The sequence below is a fragment of the Rhinolophus ferrumequinum genome, chromosome 6 (assembly GCF_004115265.2).
Source record: "Rhinolophus ferrumequinum isolate MPI-CBG mRhiFer1 chromosome 6, mRhiFer1_v1.p, whole genome shotgun sequence".
NCBI classification, from domain to species: domain Eukaryota; kingdom Metazoa; phylum Chordata; class Mammalia; order Chiroptera; family Rhinolophidae; genus Rhinolophus; species Rhinolophus ferrumequinum.
The window spans coordinates 69,647,208-69,667,642 of NC_046289.1; the positions used below are offsets into that span (position 1 = coordinate 69,647,208).

General features: G+C 39.4%; 1 protein-coding gene across 1 annotated transcript in view; it reads right to left on the minus strand.

Moving 5' to 3' along the window:
- Positions 1-836: 836 nt before the first annotated feature.
- FMN1 (formin 1) overlaps positions 837-20,435 on the minus strand; it is a 264,605-nt gene continuing 245,006 nt past the window's right edge. The window contains 2 exon segments of the mRNA XM_033108537.1: positions 837-9,284; positions 11,624-11,708. Of these exon segments, the coding sequence (XP_032964428.1) occupies positions 9,240-9,284; positions 11,624-11,708 (130 nt within the window). The 3' untranslated portion in view covers positions 837-9,239.

Genomic DNA, 20,435 nt, shown 5'->3' on the forward strand with positions numbered 1-20,435 from the left:
GCCTTGGGGGTCGAAATTTGGATTCGAGTCTTGATGTATTTACTAACACTAAGCGTGACTTTCGTCAAGTCCCATGAACTTCAGAAGTTTTTACTCTGTGAAATGGAGATTTTATCCGATGTCTGAAGATTTTTGTAGCTGTATAACTCGATAATTTAGAAGATTTTCTAGCGATGAAATGTTTCCCCAGGTAATAGTTATGTCTATTCATTAACTGTCTATATTCACTCTGGGGCATATTTCAGTAAACTTCTAGAACTCAAGAGTGCATGGCATTTGGGAACACAACTCACAAATGAAGCAATTATAAAACAAATAGTCACATTTCTATTTAAACGGAAGGGTATTCTCCTGAAAGTCTTTTGTTCATAAATACCTGCATGTGTCAGAACATTGCTTGAAAAGAATTTTTACCTTGTGCTTAGAGCTAGAATCCAATTATATTTCTGTTCTGTTTCCCTAAGTACATTGTTTACCAACTCACAACTTGAAGTCACCAATCCCTGTGGTTCTCCCTCACACACCCCGTCTTGGGCAATTTATTTTGGGTCAGCCAAGCTGAGACAATGCATGGCTGGGTTTGTCTGTTTGGTACTGGCCTTGAATGCATCGCTAGGTTGCTCACTGCTGGTGGGGTGGATAAGGCAGAAGGGCGGAAATATGAATGATGGACTTACTGACCCAGCTCTTGCAGCTCAGTAGTAATACTGAGCTTGGGCGGTAATGAAAGTTAGAAATGACAGGTATTCTCCACGTTAGAATACTGTTGGGAAAGTTTCTTAAATGCCTCCTAAAAACAAATCTGCACTGCACACCAGACAGACATGAAACCAAGATTTATTAAAATACCCATAGCATACTTACAATTGGAAGCCATGAATGCAAATTCCAAAAAAATAGAGTTCTATCTCTTGAAACAAATTAACAGAGGTATCAACAGATTAGGATAAATATAATCTATCACAGAGATAGAATTCTTTGAATAGACAATCTACATTTTCTAACCAATATATATTATATACAAAAATACACTTGATGTAGTGACCAAGTAGTGTCAAGGAGGACACACACACACACACACACACACACACACTTTCATTATGTACAAATCAATATTGGTTCCTTCACCTTTTCTTTTTAAAAATAAATACTTCATTTGGTTGCAAATAACATTTACAAATTCAAACAATGAGTATTTCCAGCTTTGACAGAATTAATTATGCCAACAAATTAGAAATACATATTTTTAAAAATTTAAAGGGAAAAAAATACCTGAATCCAATTATCTTATTACATTAAAAAATATCCATGTAAGGTAAGGTTTCATGTCTTTAAAGTGCCTTCTCATTTCTCAAACTACCTTCATTTTTGCGGAAAATCCTTTAAGAAGGTTACACCTACAGATTGGTCCAATATACTTGAACAGAAAAGCCAGCGCTTTTGAACATCCAATTGTTCATTATTTGGGACACGCTTATACTTTCTTTTTACATGCTTTTAAGAGTCTAGCAGTTACTGTTGATCTGAACACAACCACAAATTGTCAACGTTCTGATCCTGATTCATGTAGATATTTGAATCATGAGTAGTAGTAAGAATGGAGTGGAAATAAAAAGCCTATGATTCAAAATATTTACACAGAATTAAGTCAATTTGTCCAGCAGCACAGAAAAGTTACTTTGTGCTTCAAAAATTCAGTCTTATGTCTCATAGCGGGTGACCTGCCCTGATCTATAATTTATCAAAAGAATGGTCCCAGTTAGACAGTTTTAAAGTAAAATCGATGAGAAATCAAGGACGAGAACAAACCTCCCCTCAGCCTTCTTAAAATAAAGTAGAATAAAATGAAAACGAAATGCATTTTCCATTTCTTTTATGGATTTTCCCCTCTTTGCCTAAGTGATGAGGTGACGCTGACATTAGCAAGAAGCAGTCACAGCAGTGTGTCTCAGTCGGTGACAGCACAGTGCCCTGTCCAAAGGGCTGGGAAACGGAGCATAAGGTGTGAGAGGAGAGAGTGAGGGCTCAGGGAGACATGCGGCTGTCTGTGAGAGAGAGGGGTGAAAAGAGCTGTGTCCTGGAGAAACTGTACTGGTAAAGTGAGAAAAAAAAAACAGCTGCAGGGTGTGAAAGAAGGGGAAGCGGAAGCAGTGGTATGCAAAGGAGCGAAGTGAAATGAAGCTAGATGCCAAAATGACTTTTGGGCAGGCATAGACAAAACAGGAAGGCCCAATGACAACCGACCCTATGGAAATGAGCCTGTAATTTAATGGTGTTATTTCAGCAAGCATAGGCCAGTTACATGAGGGTACCTGCTTTTCCAGCACGCTGTCAGGCACTGACCACTATGAGATACTGGGCACTCCCAGTTTTTGCCTTATCCAGATTCATGGAATTTCCATTGAAAGGCCACCCATGACACAACCATGGCACAAAAATCACCAGCTCCCTAATGAAGCGTTACATCAGCCAAATGTTGCACCACGGCTTTGTTCAAATTGTCCTTCTTCTTGTCCTTCACTTGTCTCCCTCATCCCATGGCTTGCAATCACACAAGGCAGAATGAAGACACCTAACTGCACGGGGCAAATGCATTTTAGGAAGCAGTGTCCAGAGTCCAGAGTGTTGCTAAGAATATTAAACCTTAAAGGACTTGAGATAATTTACATTTCCGTCAGGCCTGATTCCTATTAGGATGCTGACTGATTTCACTTAGGTTCTGGGCACGCAGTCCAGTGCTGATTTTCCAGGCCAAAGCACGATTCCCTAAATCAAAGTCCAGGGGCACGCTGCTTCCCGCACTAGTCTAAATTAAAACTCAATGAAAGGAAGACTATAATGAATCAATGACGTTTGCTTTAAAGAGTCTTAAAAATTATTCAAGCTCTAATTTTAAAAGTTTTTGCATTTGTAGGAGTATCTTAGTTGTATCTTTAAAGAGATGTCGTTTTTTTAATGCTTATATTCTTTGAAGATTACACGTCCTTTTAGGGTAATATTATTTGTGTCTTGATAAATTGAAGAATTGCAGAATTATAAAATTAATAACTTGGAGTAGACCTATTCCTCTAGTAGACCTAAAAATCCTACGTGTGTCACCCTGGGCAGACAGAAGATGTGTCGCTAGACTTTCCCCCTCACTCATGGATTTGTTTCCAAAGGAAATGGATGTCTTTGGAGGACTATGCCGAGTGCAGTCTCAGTGGGGCTGAGACCACCTTTCTTATGTCTTGGTGGTCAGGTGTGAAGAAATTAAATTATAGCTAGGGAAAAACTGCCAAGAAGAAAGGAAAAAAAATGAGCTCAAACCTATCTAAAATGTAAAGAACATGAATTTCCTTCTATTCTCTTATTGGGAAGAGTAGCCTAAGTTTTTTATGCTATATGAGTATACCTATTTTTATATATCTCATAGAAAAAAATCTGGAATCCAAAATTCATCCCAAGAGTTCCCAGAGAGTTTTTCCTTCCTGAATATATCTATTGTCCCTCCACATATGGGGAGGTAGAGAGTAATTCACCTGTATGCTCAGTAGTCTATGGAACTAGCCTTTTATTTTGGAAAGCTGACCCAGATGAATAAACAAAAATATAGCTGTTTCATGACAAGAATGGAAGCAAGCCCTGAAAGAGAACAATGAAAGAAAGTAGCTACAGCTTTGCCCAAGATGTTGACGACCCACTGTGAACGCACGCTGAAAACACTCTTAGTTGAGGTGCTAAGTACAACGCACTGGCAGCTCACGCTATATATGGGGAGAGATATTCATTCTCCTTTAAGGCATTTTCACAGTGTCAAAGACAGAGAGCCCCTTGGGGTTTGCATGGGTAGAATTTAGGGAAATGCTCAGCCTATAAAACAACCTAGATTGGTAGAAGGTTGTTGATTCCATGGAGAAGAATTCAAGTTCTTTGGAGGTGAATTTCTGCTGGAAACGATGGACTCATTTGCATTTTGCTAGTCTAATGCTATCAAATTTCACATAAAACATAAAAAATAAATTAGCCCCCAGAAGTATCCGAATAAACTTTTAGAAAGGGAGACAGACTAGACATTCTTAATATTAAGATTTTTTAAAAATAGAAAATTATATGAACATAGGTGGAATGTAGAAGAATAAATTAATGGCTTTAGCTACCACTTCCATATAAAAATCTTACATTAAGTCAGTCTTTCCCAGATCATAGAATGGAGAAGAAATTCATGAACAAGTACTTCATAGATGTAATATGCAATAAAGACTGGAGTTCATTTGAACCATGTCTGAAGTGAACCATCAGAGAAAGGAGGACGAGAAGGAAAGGGTCCTCTGTGTAATTTTCTACCACAGTGTGTGTGGGGGGTAGGGGTTGGAAGAGGGGCTGGGGTTAAAAGGGGAGTGAATCCAGTAAGGTTCATTTGGGGGCAGCCAACCTATTGACTGGGGCTTGATTTACTTCCCAATCTCTTTGTTGGTAGAAACTGCATGCGGACTTAAGAAACCAAGTAAGCTAGCTGCCATTTTAACATCTTCACATTTCCAAGTACGTTTTCAACTACACAAATTTCCCACATGCTAAGTTTATATCACGGTGTTGGTTAAAAGTCTTGGAACAAATAAGACTACTGAATTGGCTTCAAGTTTTACATGTTAAAACTTTCTTGAATTCACTAGTGCCCAACAAAGCGTTGCTCTGGAGGGTTTGGTAGATTGCCCATTCCTTGGGAAGGGAAATGAAGAATTGTGAAATTAACATTCAGTGCTTCTAACAAGGTGTCAACAACTGATGGGTGTGCAGAAATGACACAAAATGGACCTCTCAGTCACATACAGCTATGTAATAGAGCCTAGTTATGCCTGGATTCAATTGCTAATGGAATTATAAATACTGGTATGTGAGTGAGTCTAAAGGAGTCAGATATGCTGAGGCATGTTTCCCAAGGTGCTTTTCTTTAAGTGACTTCTGCACCAATAATAGAGAAGGTTCCAAACAGTTGGATTGTGTTTCTCTACAGCTGGAAAATGGAAATATATCCAACAAGTTATTTGCATTTTGGAAAGGCTAAAAACTATTCAAAAATAAACTCATTAGATTTCTCAGTATGTCGATTTTTGTGAGTCAGGAACTAATAGACTAATTTGTGGGTTTCCAAATCTGTTGATGCTTTTTATTTTCCGTTCTAGCTCTTGGCCTTTTCTTTCTTTCTTTCTTTTTTTTTTTTTTTTCTGATTAGAATAGGCAGGATCAAAGAAAAATGAAGCTCAAATCTAAGAGTTCTTCCTGGTAATTCTTAAAGACAACTTAACCTACTTTATAAAGTCATATATTTGATATTTGGATCAGATATTTTTGGGGAAAAGCTATTTTTTGGACTTCTTTCCTCTCCTTAACTCAGAAAGCCCTAAATTGATTTTACCTTTGTTTCGGGGAGGGGAGAGTATGACAAAATAGACCAGTTTAGGATGTCAGGGAATGAAGAGGCTCCCCTGCCAACGTTACAGTCTGGTTACTGGGAACGAGACTGCAGGTCTGCGTGGCTGATTGCCCTTCACACGCTGACTAGGTGTTGTTTCCTGTGCTGCGCAGGCAGTGATCCGCATTCACAACACCAGGCAAGGGAGAAGAAGAAATAGAAATGAGAAAACATAACATTCAGGAAAGCCAGAATGTAGTTAAAACAAAAATTCCCCCATTGCAGGCAGTATAATCTATGGAGAGATGTGCAAAAATACACTTACACCTCTTCTGCCACATCCGATCCTGGTCTTTGAGAAACCGTACTGACAGCTATCTTTGTGGAGGATCCCAATATCACCAAAGAGTTTTATTTCTTCCTTCAGTTTCTCCAGTTGCAGTGTATGAGCTTTTCATTTAGGAAACTCCTTTCCTTACGGTACTCATGGACAAAGGGGCTGCCTGAGGGAGGGCTCAGGTGGTGTGCAGCTTCTACTGTCCTCACTGCAGGGGTTGGGGGGCACCCAATCTGACATTCAATTCCTCAACCAGGGGGCCAATTTGTTTTGGCTACAACATTTCAAGGTGTAATAGCAATACTGTGTTTCCTTACTGTACGTTTCAGATTTCAGAAATTCTTCCTCCATAATTCCCAGATAGTTGTGGCAAGTATTTCAAGAGACATCATGGACGTCAACTCAAGTATTCAAAGGGCAACTGTTGGGCAACAGATCCATCACCTGTGACCATGGGGGCTCCACCATCAGAGTCATCCATTTCTGCTTGGCCACACTTTCCCCTTTTTTCTCCCCCCGGTAAGTTGCCTCTTCTTGGGTTAAAAGCCATACAGCACACCATCTTCTAACCCGATTTTTGAAACCTCGCAGGTCTGCTGTTTTTTTTAACCTAACATGTTTATATCATGCTCTGGTGTAATATATGGCATACTTGTGTGCTCACAGATGATGCAAGAATCTGAATTGCTATCCAACTGTACCCTCAGATTTAATGAATTTTAGCGAGGAAGAAAAGATGTTGTTTCTAATTTAAGATTTCTCAGCGTGTGACTGGTAAGGCAGGAGTGAGTGTCTGGTTAAACACAGAGAAGCAATACTGGTCACTCTCCCTCTCGTTCAGGGAAGGCTGTGCTTAGAACACCCACTTAAACCATGGTTGCCTCTTATGCCTAAGCTGCTAAGTGGTACCCCAACTACTTCCTCTCCATAAAAAATTTAGAGACATCTGTTGCATTTAACACAATCTCAACATGTGTTTTAGAGGAATCATTTTAAGGGTCCCCAGGTTGTTTTAGATGGCCCACCTTGAAACTCTTGTGAATCTTTACTGAGTATCAACCTAAGCTGGAAATGAAGACTGGGTCAATAACCCAGTACATGTGTGGACCTGGGAGGGGGCATCCAAATACATATGGTAGGATTCAAACTGGGTGAAAATAATGGAAATCCTGCCCTGGTGTCTAATATACTGACATACTATTAATATATTTGACTACTCTTACAAAATCATTAGGTTTCCTGAACAGAGGCAGGCAAATTTCACTCTTTAGAAATAGCTTATTTTACTACTAATTTCTAGTCAGTCCATGAGGATGAAATCCAACTTGGGCTACATTTATCTAACTCTCAAGTTAAATATTTCCACCCATGATTCTTCAGCACGGGTTCCCTGAGAGCTTGTTCTTACAGGATTAGGCGGCCAAAATGACAGTCTTGCTTCTCGTCAGTGATTTGATTTGTGAGCATCCTACTTCAGGACCCGAACTGTATGACAGTGGCTCCATGGAAAGACACCTGCTGCTGTCTCCCGTCAAGTCTATAAGGACCATAAGGATCTAGACTTATGTTGGTCTCACTGAATTCTAAGTTGATTCCCAAGGCATTGGCAAAACAGGCCCTTTTCTTTTGAATGATAATACTAGAAGGAATGTCACAGAGCCCAGCATGGCTGTAAGTGGAATTTGTTTTAAATCGATGAATTCCTTAGGTTTTCTTCACGGTTAAGTGAAAATGACAAAACACTATCAGAAAGCAGTATGAAAAGCTTCTTGCTCACAAGCACCTTCTTTCAGTCATGGAAGTTCCTTACTAGTTTTTCTATTTTACTTGTCCCATCCTTCTATTTTGAATTGAAAAAACAAAACAAAGCCATCTATGTTACTACATTCCTTTCTTTTGAATTGTTAGAAAAGGTGGGTAGCACCTGCAAGAATATGGCTTCAGAGACTTGATTTGATCCTGACTGGGCATTCTTGATTCCCGAGATGGGCATGACATTAGGACATGGTGCCGCTTTAATTAGCTGAATCTATTATGAGGTCCCTGAGAGGGCTGATCACTGGCAGGCATTTCCTGGGCAGAAACTCAGGCACCTGGCAAGTTGAGAGGTTCTGGAAAGATCTTGGGGGAAGGGGCAGGCCATACACCGCAGCCAGATCGAGAAGGGTTTGAAGTTTGTTGTCCTTTTCTATACTGTCCTCCACCAACTGGAGGTGCAAGCTCGGACCTTTCTCCCTTCAATGCCCAATGCTACTCTTTGATCCCATTCTCAATTCACCCCCAGCCCCTCTTCTGCCCTCACAAGATAGATTAATTTCCCTTGCTACTCAAGGGGCAATGGGCATATCAGCTGCCGGGGTCTGAAAAAGCTGCCTATGCATGATATACTACTCAAAGTTTAATATTAACATAATTACGTTCTTTGTATTTGGATGCAGAAAACTTTTTTTCTGCCCTTAATTTTTCAGACATCAAAGACCCCTGCTTCACCCTTTGTCACATGCTGGTCAGTCAAGGTCATGGTAAAGATTATGAGTAGCATTTGCTCTCCTGTCTGGAAACCGCCTGCTGGGATTAGAGGGAACAGTCCAGCCACACACAGTCCCAGAACATGACATAGGGCTCAGCTGCACGTCAACATGTCATTCACGAACGTTCTGAAATGTGAAAAGTGCTCTGTAACTGGGTCACTTGTTCAAGCAGTTGCTTTGACTGCAAGTCTGTCCCTGCTTACGTATCACTGGTTCTTCTGGGAGAAGGGGTGGAGAATCCCTGCTGATTCAGGAAACCATAATGAACTGATATAAAAACAAAAGACTGGGTCTCACTTAACAGCTGATGTCAATTCCATTATCATAATTTGTTCTCCAGGATGAAGTTTACGGCTACTTAACCCCTTCTCCACCCATGTATAATTCCATTTTCTCTCCTTTTCGTTACATGAACAACAACAAGAAAATAACCATTTCTCTTGTTTGGGAAATACATAGTCTTGGACTTCTTAAAAAACAGTTTTGGTAAGTTTCAACATTTTTGGCGAGAACGATGCTTTAAGCTCTTGCTGCAATAGGATCAAAATTAAGAATACTAATTAAACCAGCAGTGTGTAAAGGCTTGAACTCTCTCAAGGCAACTGTCATAAAAGATCCTTTTTTTCTGTCACAAATTTACATGTATCAAGCTTGGACTAGAAAGCTTGAAATCTCCACTTTTTTAAAAAATTGGAAAATCTTGGTATTTCTTCTGGTCTTAAACAAAGTGAACTTAGGACCTCTACAAGAAACAATTATCAAATACTCCTGCGATGTTCCCTTAAGCAGATTTTCATTGTTTCTGTGGCTTAACAAGGGACTTCTTTAAGAAGGCACGGGATGCTCATTGCAGATGACCTCAGGAAGAGACGAGCAAAACAAACAGTAACGTATCTTTCAGGAACTTCCTGCAGCATTTGTGTTGGACCACGCAAGGTACTGCTCGTCTTGCTATCATCATTTTCATGTGTCTGTTTCAGTTGGTGGACACACTGGCTTCCTTCTGACGCAGTCTTTCTTTCTGTTGTTTGAGAAGAAAAGTGAGTTTATTCTTTTTATTTTTTTAAATTTCCACCTTGCTCAAATTTTGATAAATTTCTCAAATTTTGGTCTAGAATGCTGAATAGAGTTGTACCAAACACCCAAGAAATGAGAGTATCTCTGTCTTCCTTTCCTGAAACCTGTTCCTGCCAACCTATCACCTGTACCCTCCAAAAAACAAACAAAATGAATAACCAGCAAACCAAAATGAACAGTCAACCAAGTATATTCATCTAAAGCACCAGCCTTTCTCATGCCATGCTGTTGTTCTGTGATGGAGGTGTTAACCTGCAGTGTTACTCAAAGACTCCTCCTATCCCCACCTGTGGCCTACTGATGGAATTAGGGAATGCTCAAGAAATTATCTCTAGAGAGTCTAGATATGGACAATCAAAATGGAAGATGACCAGATTCAGTCTATGCATAAGGGCAGGAGCTCCCATTTGGCCATGGAGCTCCATGCTCTGCTCTCCCTAAGCTTCCTTCCCAAGGACAGCCTTCTAATGGGGAAGGATAGGTAAGCCTGCTGGCATGATGGAAAAATAAACTAGAGTACATGAAACAGAAACATGGAAGCTTCCTGTTTCTAGGACTTTAGAGAAGTAAATACATTAAACATGGTGATGATGGGTGTGTCTGCTTAGGGGCGGGCAAATAGGAGGCTGAAAAAGAAATGGGAAGAGCAGATGTGGGGAGAAGCCCTTTGAGGATGGATCCTCAGCTGCTTGTGATCTGTGACATGTGACATTGCAGGGAATTACTATATTGGCCTGGATATAAACTTGAGTTGATGATTTTTGAACAACCATCCTGAGTTTGGATTCCATTCCTGACTTGTGAAATTGAATCTGGAATCGGTTTACAAACTCTTCTTAATTCCCCCTCAAACAAACATACAACAAGACAAATAACCCTAACAAGTGGAGAATCACAACTGGGAGCTTGCTCACCATGGGGGTTACCTATAAAAGAAATGCCAGAGTATGCCCACTGTTCCCCTTTGTCCACAGGGCTGAGTCCATTCTCTGCCCCTGAAAATAAGATTTGGCTGTAAAAAGTTAGGATAGAGGCATAAATAAGAGGCCTGGGAAAAGGGGTAGAAGCCGATGGAGGAAAATAAAAATTATGCTTGAGCCCACTTCCACCCAAAAGCATAGGGATCAGTGTAATGAATACACTGTCAGTGGGCACCGAGGTCATGTCCATTCAGGAAAGGGCTGTGTGCACTAACTGTGGCTGTTCCTGACCAAGCTATATGGCTCTGACTTCACTATTTCTCACTCAACATTCATGTAGCTGCTGATGGGATTGGTATGAGAAATAGCATGGTCCACCAACAGAAATAATCTCACTTTCTAATTCATGCTCCATTTAGATTGTCAAAGGATTTGAAGCAGCTGGCAAAAAGTACTTGTGACACAAAAGGACAAAATAAGTAGCTGAAGGAGATCAGGGCATAAGGAAGGTAAGGTCTGAAAACCAGAACGAGGAGAGTGATACTTCTACTTATCACTCATTGCTATTCTCCACTGCAAGGTCAACCAAAGCTGCTGAAACGTGTAATAATGAGAATAAGAGCTAATATTTATTGAGCTCTTATTATATGCTAGGCACTTTACATGTCTCTTCTCAGCTTCCTCAAAATAACCTGAAAGCAAAGGTAATATTATTTCCCTCTCTTGATCAAAGAGGGAGGAGTAACTTCACTAAGGTTTTACAACTAGTAAGTGGCTGAGTTGGGATTCAAACCCTGTCACCTCGTGTTCCTAACCATTTAGTTATTCTGACTATGTCAGGAATGAATGGTGGAAATTCATTATGACCCTTCCTGAAAACAGGGCTGTGAAGGACAACTTCTCACAGCCAGGAAGTCTGACAAGACTGCTAGTTTCTAGGACAGGGAGAGACATCAGGAAACCCAGAGTCTAGTGCTGGTTTTTGTTATCCATTTGTGAAATGATTCTGCATCTCAGTTTTCCCAACTATGAAAAGAGGATTAAACCGTACCCCTTTTTTTAACAGAGAAAAGGAATTAATGAGGGTGAAATGCTGAAACATTTCAGGAGAAAGGTGCTTTGAGGTAAAGTAGATGGATCATGACACGGGGTGGAGTGTGAAAGCGTAAGTGATTCAATTTGGTTTATCAGGAAATGACCTTTGTTGAGTACACTGGGAGAACACACGAGCTGTGTTTTGTTCCTTACTCCTTCCATATGACCTACCATTGCCGTGAGTTTTATCCTTTAAACACAGAAACACTCCTGGGTGCACCTCAGTTATAATGAATAATTTTGAGGTAATGTTGAAAATGCATCTCACCAGACTAGCCGTGGGATTGATTTTCTTTGTCTCCACTTTCTTCTCTGATGTCAACTTGCTGACTGATTCCTGAGCCATTTTCAATCTGAAATCAAAACAGAGAGTGGGGGTGGGGGGAAGAAGAGAAGGGAGCAGGAAAAAAGAAAGAAGAAAAAGTAAGAGGTCAGGTTAAAGAGAGATTCAAATGATGTTGAGTTAACCAATCAACAGTTTGGAAATATAAGGAATGGTTTTTCAATGCTTTTAATTATTAAATTCAAACTCTAATTAGGTGTGAAGACATGTCTTCTGTGTTATCAATAGTAAATTACCTTCACTGGCTAGATGACTTTGGGAAGCCTGTGTTTTTGTGATGAATGCGGGAACTTCTAATCCATAGAAAACTGGATGCACTCACTTTACTCTTCTGCATACTTCAAGGCTATCTGGCTTGTAATCCACTCAGTACATTATATGGACACAATTTTGAAAACTGAAGTTTTCAGGAAACATCATGAAAACTACAAATATCAAAATTCACTAATTCACATCAAGTAAAAAGACAACTGACAAAAATGGAAGAAAATATATGTAAATCATATACCGGACAAAGGACTTGTATTCAGAATACATGAAGAACTTTTACAACTCAAATAAAAAGACAAATTACCCAATTAAAAATTACGCAATTAAAAAGTCGGCAAAGGATTTTAATAGACATGTCGGCAATGATGATATACAAATGGCCAATAAGCACAGGAAAAAATACTCTACAATATTAGTTCCCAGGGAAATGCAAATCAGAAGAAGCCACGTCGAGATTGGTACCGTTTCCCTGAAAATAAGACCTAACCAGACAATCAGCTCTAGTGCGTCTTTTGGAGCAAAAATTAATATAAGACCTGGTATTATATTATATTATATTATATTATATTATATTATATTATATTATATTATATTATATTAAAGACCCAGCCTTATATTATAGTAAAATGAGACTGGGTCTTTTATTAATTTTTGTTCCAAAAGATGCATTAGAGCTGATGGTCTGGCTAGGTCTTATTTTCGGGGACACACGGTAGGAGGGGCAGAGATGTGAAATGCCATAGGCATATGTGGCAGTTAAAAATTGGAAGGAATATTTCAGCTGTGGAAGTCCCCCCTGAGAAGCAAAGGGTCCCAGCCTGACATCGGGCTCCCCAACCCAGGGTTCCAGTGCTAGGAAGAGAAGTCCCCATAACATCTGCCTATGAAAACCAGCAGAGATTGCGGCTGAGTAAGAAGGCTGCTGGAGTCCCATGTACTCCTCTTAAAGCACCCACACACGGACTTACTTATTGACAGACTCACTTGCTCTGAGCTCCAGAGTTGGGGCAGCAGCTCGAAAGGCACCAGGGTCATATGGGGAGGAAGTGAATTGTCTGGCTTTAAGCTGAGGGCTGGAGGGGCAGCTTTCTCCCAGACAGAAGTGTTGGCAAAAGGCATTGTTCCTTTGTTGAGCCCTCCCCAACCTAGCCAGCACATGCAGGTGGGTGCCATATCTGAGTCTCCATAAACCTGACTGACACTGCTGGCCCTGCGTGGGTGAGACCCCATCCCACTCAACTTGTGGGCCCACCCAAGCTGCTCCCAGTGACTTTTCTGTAGAAATGGCTTGTCTTGGCTCATACTTTGGACTTTCCTAAAACCTCAGAGTTCACAAACTGTAAACAAACAGCATCTGGCCTTGGTGTGCCCCGTACTCTTGCTAGCAGCTCCACGCCGGTCACCAGTGGCAGCTAGCCTCAGTTCATAGTTCAACCTGTCCCTCCAACCCTAGCACAAGTAGCAATCATCTAAAGATCACTTTGTAACTCACATCATGTGGCCCCTGGCAGGGCACAGCCAACAGCTGATCTTGGTCTGCAACAGAACCCCTCTCAAGAGGACCCAGAACCAGCACACCTGGTGGCCAGCTTCACACCACACCAGAGCACTAACCAACCACCTCCACAAATGACACACCCAAAGGGCAGACTCAGCAGGCACCAGAGCCCTGCTCAAGTGAATCTGCTATATAGGGTCAGCCCCTGCACAACAGTTCCTCCACTGTAGTCACAGCCAGTCCTCACAACCAATCAGCCTGAGAGTCAATCCCTCCCCTTGACATGCAAACAGCAACCAAGGTTTAACTACAACCCACAACCTACACAGGGCACACACAACCCACACAGGAGACATACTTGGAACACCTGGCTAGAGTGACCAGGGAGACTGCACCACTGGGCTCCACAGAAAACCTACTACATAAGGTCATACTACTAAGACTGGGAGGCATAGCAACTCTACCTAATACATAGAAACAAACACAGGGAGGCAGCCAAAATGGGGAGACAAAGAAACATTATCCAAATAAAAGAACAGAACAAGGCTCCAGAAAAACAACTAAACAAAATGGAGACAAGCAATCTACCAGATGCAGAGTTCAAAACGCTGTGTATAAGGATGCTCAATGATTGCAGTGAGAACTTCAACAAAGAGATAGGAAACATAAAGTGGTGATAGAAAATATAAAAGAGAACCAGTCAGAAATGAAGAACACAATAACTGAAATGAAGAATTAGATGGAATCAACAGTTTAGATGAAGCAGATGATCAACTCGGCGACTGAGAAGATAAGGTAGCATAAAACACCCAATCAAAACAGCAAAAAGAAAAAAGAATCCAAAAAATTGAGGATAGGGGCCCCTGGGACAACATTAAGCGTATCAACATTCGCACCATAGGCATACCAAAAAGAGAAGAGAGAGAGAGCAAGAAGTTGTAAACCATTTTGAAGAAATAATGACAGAAAACTTCCCTAATCTGGTGAAGGAATTAGACATATAAGTTTAGGTAGCACAGAGAGTCCCAAACATGATGAACCCAAAGAGGCCCACACCAAAACACATCAAAATGCCAAAGGTTAATGACAAAGAGAGAATTTTAAAAGCAGCAAGAGAAAAGTAGGTACCATGCTTCCCCAAAAATAAGACCTAGCCGGACCATCAGCTCTAATGCGCCTTTTCGAGCAAAACGTAATAGAAGACCCGGTATCATATCATATCATATCATATCATATCATATCATATCATATCATATCATATCATATCATATCACATATTTATTATATTATATATATTATATTATATTATTTTATATAAGACCCGGTCTTATTTTACTATAAGTAAAATTACTTATTTTACTTATAGTAAAATAAGACCGGGTCTTACATTAATTTTTGCTCCAGAAGATGCATTAGAGCTGATGGTCCAGCTAGGTCTTATTTTTGGGGAAACACAGTAGTTACCTACAAGGGAGCTCCCATTTTGATTTCTCAGCAGAAACTTTGCAGGTCAGAAGGGAGTGGCAGGAAATATTCAAAGTGACGAAAAGCAGGGACCTACAACCAAGACTACTCTACTCAGCAAAGCTATCATTTTAGAATCCAAGGATACATAACGTGCTACCCAGACAAGTAAAACCTAAAAGAGTTCATCATCACCAAACCAGTATTACAAGAAATGTTAGAGGGACTTGTTTAAGAAAAATAAGAAAAAAGATGAAAAATATGAATAATAAAATGGCAATAATTACATATCTATCAACAATTATTTTAAATGTAAATGGATTAAATACTCCAATCAAAAGACATAGGGTGGCTGAATGGATAAGAAAACAAGACTCATACACATGCTGCCTACAATAGACTCACTTCAGATCAAAGACATACAGAAACTGAAAGTAAAGGAATGGAAAAAGATATTTCATGAAAATGGAAACTAAAAAAACAGCTGGGGTGGTAATACTTATACCAAACAAAATGTACTTTAAAACAAAGGCTATAACAAGAGACAAAAAGAACCCAGTAATCCCACTTCTGAGTATTTATTGGAAGACACCCAAAACACTGCTTCGAAGGGACATATGCATCCATATGTTCATTACAGCATTATTCACAATAGCTGAGGTCTGGAGGCAACCTGGGTGTCCATCAATGGATGAATGGATAAAGAAGAGGTGGTACAGATATGCAATGGAATATCACTCAGCCATAAAAGAGAATGAAATCTTGCCATCTGCAACAACATGGGTGGACCTAGAATGTATTGTGCTGAGTGGAGTAAGTAAGAGAGAGAAAGACAAATGCTATATGATTTCACTTATATGTGGAATCTAAAGAACAAGATAAATGAACAAACAAAACAAACAAATCCATAGATATAGAGAACACCTTGAAGATTACCAGATGGGAGGGGGGTTGGGAGGGTGCGTGGAAAAGGTGAAGGGATTAAAATGCACAAATTGGTAGTTACAAAATAGTCATAGCATCTCTATGTAAAGTATAGTATAAGGAATGTAGTCAGTGAGATTGTAGTAACTATGTATGGTGTCAGATGGATACTAGATTTATCAGGTGATCACTTATTAAGTTATATAAATGTCTAAGCACATGTTGTACACCTGAAACTAATACCGTGCTTCCCTGAAAATAAGGCGTAGCTGGAAAATCAGCTCTAATGCATCTTTTGGAGCAAAAATTAATATAAGACCCAGTATTATATTATATTATATTATATTATATTATATTATATTAATATTATAAGACTGGGTCTTATATTATAGTAAAATAAGACCGGGTCTCATATTAATTTTTGCTCCAAAAGATGCATTAGAGCTGATTGTCCAGCTACGTCTTATTTTCAGGGAAACACAATATATTACTGTATGTCAACTGTAATTGAGAAATGAAAAGTAATTTGAAAAGGAAAAAATCCACACATTATGATTCCATTTATATGAAATATCCAGAATAGGCAAATCCACAGAAGCAAAAAGTAGATTAGCAATGCCAGGGGCTGGGGAGAGGTGAGAATGGGAGAGACGGCTAAGGGGTTTCTCCTAAAATTAAATAGTGGTGATGACTGCACATCCTTGTGAATATACTGAAAACCACTGAGTTGTACACTATGACAGGGTAAATTTTACACTATATGAATTATATCTCGATAAAGCTGTTATAAAAAATTCATCAAAACACACAATGTGATATATAGATGATGTATTACAGAATTGTACATTTGAAACCTATGTAACTTTACTAACCATTCTCACCCCAATAAACTTTAATTTAAAAAGAATAAAAATAATTTAAAAACAATTCCTCAGTTGAACATATTATTTCTTATTTACTGCATCAATTCAACAATGTATTTCTTATCCATCAGGCTGACAAATCTAATAGTCAGACAATACCAACTGTTATTGAGGACGTGGAGAAATGGGAACTACCAAACAGTTCATGAGAAAGTGTAAATTGGGACAGCTGGCTATAGCAATATCAAGTAAAACTGCAAACATGCATATCCTATGAGCCATCAATTTCTCTTCTAGGGAGATGCCCAAAAGAAACTTATACACTGACACAGGACTTTTATGGCAGTGATATATGCAATAATGAAAAACCAGAAGCAACCTAGTGATTAGGTTCAGTAGGATAATGGATAGATGATAATGGCCAATAATAGCTAACATTTATTGGGCGCCTAATCTGCGCCAGGTACTGTTCTGCCTTCTTTATTTGAATTAAATCATTGAATTCTCATGACAATCCTTCTGAGATAGAAACTTTCACTATTCCTATTTTACAAGCCTTAACCACTTTGCGATACTGCTTTTTAAATTCTATTCATTTAATGGAATATGGTATAACCGTGAAAAGGAATGAATTCAACAATTATAGATAGCAGAAGCATGATATTGAAAGAGTGAAGATTTCCATAAAGAGGCCATGTAGTATGACGATATAGTGCTCAGGTCCTCAAGCCCGGCTGTGGGAATATTTCCCAGCCCCAGCACTGATTAGCTGTGTGACTCTGGGCAAGTGACGTCCCTGTGCACCTTGATTTCCTTAAAAAGGGGACAACAACAATAGTGTTGGCTACATAGAGTAAATGAAAGGATGGAGACAACACAGTTCCAGGCAGACTGTAATCACTCCATAAATGTTTGCTACTATTGTTACTATATGCATGCAGTATGCTGCATTGTATATGTGTCTGTAAATGGTACCCACAAAACAGTATTTTTCACAGATGCCTGCATGTGTGTACAAACATACAGATAAACATCTATCTATATTTATACACAGACTGGAAAGATACTCACTAGTTTCATGACAGAGGTTATCGCTAGAAAGATGGAAGAAGAAAATGGCTTTGGAAGGTAGTTCATAGAATAATATAATTTCATTTTAAAATACAATGCTTCATTTTTTAATTACATTTTTCTTAAGAAATATGTGGCAAAATGTCAACAGTTAATTCTAGGTGGTGGGAATATGAGTGTGCTATATTATTCTTTGTGTATTCTTTATTTTGAAATTTTCTTCAAAAATATTTTAAAATACTAAATATTTAAAAATTCAACAACCACAGACACTTTAAAACAATGAACACGCTTTTTCTTCAGGGCCTCAAATAAAAATCTTTTGCTCAACATTAATCACATACTTGTTTAATATTGAAGAAGTGGTTGAGTGTCTTAGCTCTTTACTTAGTTAATTTTATACAATTTACTTAAAACATACGCTTAGTAATCCAATCTCCCAGTCCACATGCACAAGTTAGTTACAATGAATTCAACATGTTGACTTGTGCATCAGAAGAGAAATAAAAATGAGACAAAGATGAGCAATGATTTATATAACCCAAGAAGAAATACATCTGCAAAGCTGCCCTGAGAAGGGGCATTTCCCAGCTCTGACATAGGTCTGAGTGTACACACCACACTGCCTACTAAACTTTCCTGTTTGCAGCAGCAATAACTATAATTATACCTATACCCACACAGGAAAAGACTGCACTAAAGGGATCAAGACCAAGTCAGACTACACTGGAGACTCTGACTATTAAGGGATTTGCAAAACAAGATGACGGTGCTGTAAATGAGGTCACAGCTGGTGGAGCATCCACTGGTCTTGGCTTTTCTCCAGCAAGATTTGCTTTCAAGGAGAACACCTATTAGTGATCCTTTAATCTCAATTCCATTGGAGTGGTTTGGAATTGCTATTTCTCTCCAGGCCTCCTAAGTTTTAGGGAAGCTTTTCCTGATCACCTTTTGCTTTAGTAGTTCCTTTTCACCTTTGAATTCTGGTCTCTTCTTTCAGAGCTGGTCTTGTATCATACGCCTGCTCAGCATCGCCTCCTCCAATTTCTATCTCCCTCAGCAGCCCTGCAACCACTCGCCATGTTCTCTGGATATCTGGGGTGATGCTGGTGGCTGAGGATGTGGAGGCAAGGGGGAGGGGAGCCAACCTAAGGTCCTGTCCCCTCTGCGAACATTTTCCTACTGGTCAGTGGCGGTTTTGCAGATTACCTCCAGTCCACCCCCACCCCACCCCAAGCTCCCCAGTGTCAATTCTGATCGTAGGGATTCATCCTGCTCTTCTCCAAATGTTCTCATTCAATTACTATGTCTCCCTTTCATAGGGCACTCTGGAAGATTACAAAGGATTAGGAGAAGGCAAAGGTTGGTGGCGAGTGGCTTCAGCATCAGCTAGACTTGATTTTAACCCTGCCGGTTATTAGAAGTGTTGGAACTTGGGGCAAGTTAATCAACTTTTCTGGATTTCATTTCTGTTTCCTTATCTGTGAAATGGAGGTTAATCTCAACCACAAAGTACTATTCTGAAGATTAAATGAATTAATGTATGTAAAACATCTATTATACCTGGTATATAGCAAGTGGTCAATAAAGGATGACCATTACGAATCTTCCATCCCAGGAAGAGAGGAACTCCTTAAGAATGCATGCAAACAGTTTCTAATTATAAATTAAACAAGTGGAGCGATTAGTTATATACTATCTTGCAGTAATATATTTGATGTTGCCTGAAAGGAAACCAAATAAATTATTGCCATTACCCTGAAATTTAGCAAACCAAGGAACTCACCTCAATTTTTCTGATCTGAACACAAATTCTAAAAGTCCAATCTAGAAGCTAAACTTTGATGCAGTTATGACAAAAATTTCTCAACCAGATCAGAGAAACTTCAAAACAAAGGCTGCATCTATTTCCTTACAGTTTTCTAAGTTTCATGGAGGTGATTATTATAAATAAAATTCAAATTTCAAATAGTGTAGAACTTGGGAGTAAGCATATATTTTTTTTCATACTAACCTTATTTTTTCTGATAACCAAAAATGACACCTGTTCGTTATAGAAAATGTATGTTTATACATTTACAACTATACTTTTAATTTATACTGCATATTTAAAACTATAAAGAACAAGAAGGACTCACTGGCCACTGAAGTTAACTATTTTTCTCAGCCTGTAGGCAAGACATTAATTGGACCAACTACTAAAAATTATCACGTGAAAAACTGTCAGCTAGAAGATACACGAGGGTAGAGACAGCGACTACCATTTTTACTGCTGCATCCTTGGCTCTTGATACAGCTGCTAGCCTGCCTGTACACGTCGTGCAGGAATAGAGACCTACAAAATGGAGTGGGAAAAAATCCTTTACTTTCCTAAAATACTGCTCATTTGCATTTTGTGAACATGCTGAGCCCGTGAGGCTTCATGGGGGTGTGACCTGTGCCGTCCCATGGGGCCCGTGGGTTTAATGCTCGGCTGTCACCGTTTTGAAATTCTGTTTTCAACAGGGCCTCCACCAATTGTGTAGGTGGTCCCACCTCAGACTTTCTAGGACATTTACAGTCCTTTTTATGAATCAAGTGGAACATGTTTTTCAACCTTCCCCCGCCCCCTCCAGGGTACATTTATTACATGAAGAGAGGTAAATTT